General features: G+C 42.9%; 1 protein-coding gene across 2 annotated transcripts in view; it reads right to left on the bottom strand.

The window, feature by feature from the left end:
• Positions 1–3,449, bottom strand: part of UBA2 (ubiquitin-like modifier activating enzyme 2) — a 58,944-nt gene that overhangs the window by 40,298 nt on the left and 15,197 nt on the right. For both annotated transcript variants that reach the window (XM_011982305.1, XM_011982304.1), the window contains exon 6: positions 2,012–2,133. In XM_011982305.1, coding sequence (XP_011837695.1) covers positions 2,012–2,133 — 122 coding nt within the window. The remainder of the gene's footprint in view (positions 1–2,011; positions 2,134–3,449) is intronic.

The following is a 3,449-nucleotide window of genomic DNA, read 5'->3' on the forward strand; positions in this document are numbered from 1 at the left end:
TTTTTTTTTTTGAGATGGAGTCTTGCTCTGTTGCCCAGGCTGGAGTGCAGTGGGGCGATCTCGGCTCACTGCAGTCTCCACCTCCCAACTTCAAGCGATTCAGCCTCCCAAGCAGCTGGGATTACAGGTGCCTGCCACCACGCCCGGCTAATTTTCTATTTTTAATAGAGACGGCATTTCGCCATGTTGGCCAAGCTGGTCTTGAACTCCTGACCTCAGGTGATCCACCCACTTCAGCTTCCAAGTGCTGGGATTACAGGCATAATCCACTGCGCCTGTCCCCAGGATATGCTAATATTTTACATAGGGTTTTTGTATCGATTATTTATGTGTGAGACTAACAATTTTTTCTTATGCCATAATAGCCTTGACAGGTTTTGCTATCAAAGACATTGCTAGCCTCATAACACGAGCTAAGTAGTATTCCCTTTTAAAGACTTCTCAAGGAGAGTTTAGCTAATATTGTAATACATTCCTTGCAAGTTTGGTGAAATGAATCTGTAAAAATAACATAGGTTTGGTGCATTATTTAGAAGAATTTAAACTACTTATGTTTCTCTAAGGTATAGTGCTAAATTCAGGCATTCTATTTTCTTTCCAGTTGTTTTTTTTGAAACATCGTCTCACGCTGTCTCCCACGCTGGAGTGCAGTGGCCCAATTTCCACCCACTGGGTTCAAGTGGTTCTCATGGTTCAATCTCCCAAGTAGCTGGGACTACAGGCGCCCAAAACGTTTGTATTTATAGTAAAGACGGGGTTTCACCATGTTGGCCAGGCTGTTCTCGAACTCCTGGCCTCAAGTGACCCACCCACCGTCAGCCTCCCAAAGTGCTAGGATTGCAGGCCTGAGCCACCGCACCGCACACTTAGTACGTTTCTAAAAATATATTTACCCAGACCATTTAAATTTTTTATGTACTAGCATCGTCTTATCATCTTTTTTTTTCTTATAACTTACTTAATCTGTGCTATGTTCCCCGTTTAGTTCTCACTCACTGCTCTTCTATGTTGTAATCAAGAATGGGCTCTTACTTCAATTAATATTCTTCCGTCTCATTCATCTTTCTTTCTTTCATTTTAAGACAGCATCTCACTATAACCTGGGCTGCAGTGCAGTGGCACAATCTCGGCTCACTGCAGCCTAACCTCCCAGGCTCAACTGATCCTCCTACCTCGGCCTCCCACAGTGCTAGGATTAGAGGCATGAGCCACCATGCCCGCATCCTTCTCATTTCTTAAAGTGTATTCTGTGGTTCACTTTCCAACTTAAGATTCTTAGTAAAGATTTACTAATTAATGTTCAGCCTTTCTTCATGTATGTAAATCTGTAACTTTTTGCCAACCACCACATTCAATACGTTCTACAAGTTTCAGGTATAGCATTTTCATCATTATTAGTACAGGGTATTTTTAACTTCCATTGTGATTTCTTTTATAACCAATGGGTTATTTTTAAGTATGTGTTCACATTTCCAAATACATAGATTTTTATCGCTTAGTTACATGGCTATCTCCAATACAAGACAAGACTAAGCTTCCTGAACAGGCATGGCCAAATTTAATTTTTTTGAGACAAATTCTCACTCTGTTGCCAAACTGGAGAGCAGTTGTGTGATCTTGGCTCATTCCAACCTCCACCTCCCGGGTTCAAGCAAGGTTCCTGCCTCAGCCTCCTGAGCAGCTGGATTACAGGCACCCGCCATCACGCCCAACTAATTTTTGTATTTTCAGTAGAGATGGGGTTTCGCCATGTTGGCCACGCTGGTCTCGAACTCCTGAGCTCAGGTGATCCGATCACCTCGGCCTCCCAAAGTGTTGGGATTACAGGTGTGAGCCACCGCACCCGGCCAGCTGAATTTTACCTAAGAAATACCGCAAGAAAGCTACTAAAGCATCCCTTCACCATATTTAAACATTTTAAGTTCAATCTCTTCAAGGTAATTAAATAAAAATGACTCAATTTTCCATCCTCAGTACCGAAAAGCATGCCAAGAAATAGATACACTCTTACTTGAACAAGTACTTTGCCCAAACGATGCAATGTATAGGTTCTGAAGGTGTGTTACGAATTGTACAGCCAGGAAAGGTTCTCTGGGTTGGCTTAGGATGACATTCATAACACTCGGTCACACCCTACAAAGTTAGGATATGAGAAAAATCTTTATTCCATGATAGCAGTTTCTCAACATTATAAGGTAATATAAACACTTCAGTCATCTATATTCCAACTAGGTTTTATCTTGTCAAGGAAATTTTGAAATATTAGTGACTCCAAAACCCTTACTTTATGATAAACTAACACAAAAGCTAACTGAATCTGTCACAGCTAAGGCTGTGCTTGGACTCCCAACTCCTGGCTCAGTGAACATGACTTACAAGCCAAAATAAAAATTACTACACCTGAGTGTCAAATATAAGTTTACCTTGATCGCACTAAACAGAAAAACTACTGGAAAGACAAACAGCAGCTTTCCAACAAATTGTTTCTTAAAGTTGTAAATGTTATTTCAATATTATTCGCAGCCATTTCCTTTTTTTTTTTTTGAGATGGAGTCTTGCTCTGTCAGCCAGGCTGCAGTGCAGTGGCATGATCTAGGCTCACTGCAAGCTCTGCCTTCCGGGTTCACGCCATTCTCCTGCCTCAGCCTCCCCAGCAGCTGGGACAACAGGCGCACGCTGCCACACTCGGCTAATTTTTTCGTATTTTTAGTAGAGATGGGGTTTCACTGTGTTAGTCAGGATGGTCTCGATCTCCTGATCTCGTGTGATCCACCCGCCTCTGCATCCCAAAGTGCTGGGATTACAGGCGTGAGCCACCGTGCCCGGCACCCAGTTTCCTTATATTTTTCTTTTTTTTCTTTTTTTGAGCAAAACTAAGTGGGACTGGGGAATACAGCCATATCCTTATCATTTCCTGTAAATTAAGTAAACAAAAGTATTAATTTCAAGATATATCTACCTACACAGAAAACTCTTAGGTATTACTAAACCAAATACTCTTCATTTTATTGATATACGTAAGGAGGAGACGGAGTCTCGCTGTCACCCAGGCTGGAGTACAGCAGCGTAATCTAGGCTCACTGCAACCTCCAGCTCCCAGGTTCAAGCAATTCTCCTGCCTTAGGCTCCCAAAGAGCTGGGATTACAGGCATCTATCATCACTGCCAGCTAATTTTCATAATTTTAGTAGAGACGGGGTTTTTCCATGTTGGCCAGGTTGGTCTTGAACTCCTGACTTCATGTGATTCGCCCGCCTCGGTCTCCCAAAGTGCTGGGATTACAGGCGTGAACCTCTGAGTCCAGCCCATTTTATTGATATACATTCAAGTTTAAAATTACAATTTAAGGGACGGGCGCGGTGGCTCAAGCCTGTAATCCCAGCACTTTGGGAGGCCGAGTTGGGCGGATCACGAGGTCAGGAGATCGAGACCATCCTGGCTAACCCGGTG

Source organism: Mandrillus leucophaeus, unplaced genomic scaffold (assembly GCF_000951045.1).
Source record: "Mandrillus leucophaeus isolate KB7577 unplaced genomic scaffold, Mleu.le_1.0 Scaffold238, whole genome shotgun sequence".
NCBI classification, from domain to species: domain Eukaryota; kingdom Metazoa; phylum Chordata; class Mammalia; order Primates; family Cercopithecidae; genus Mandrillus; species Mandrillus leucophaeus.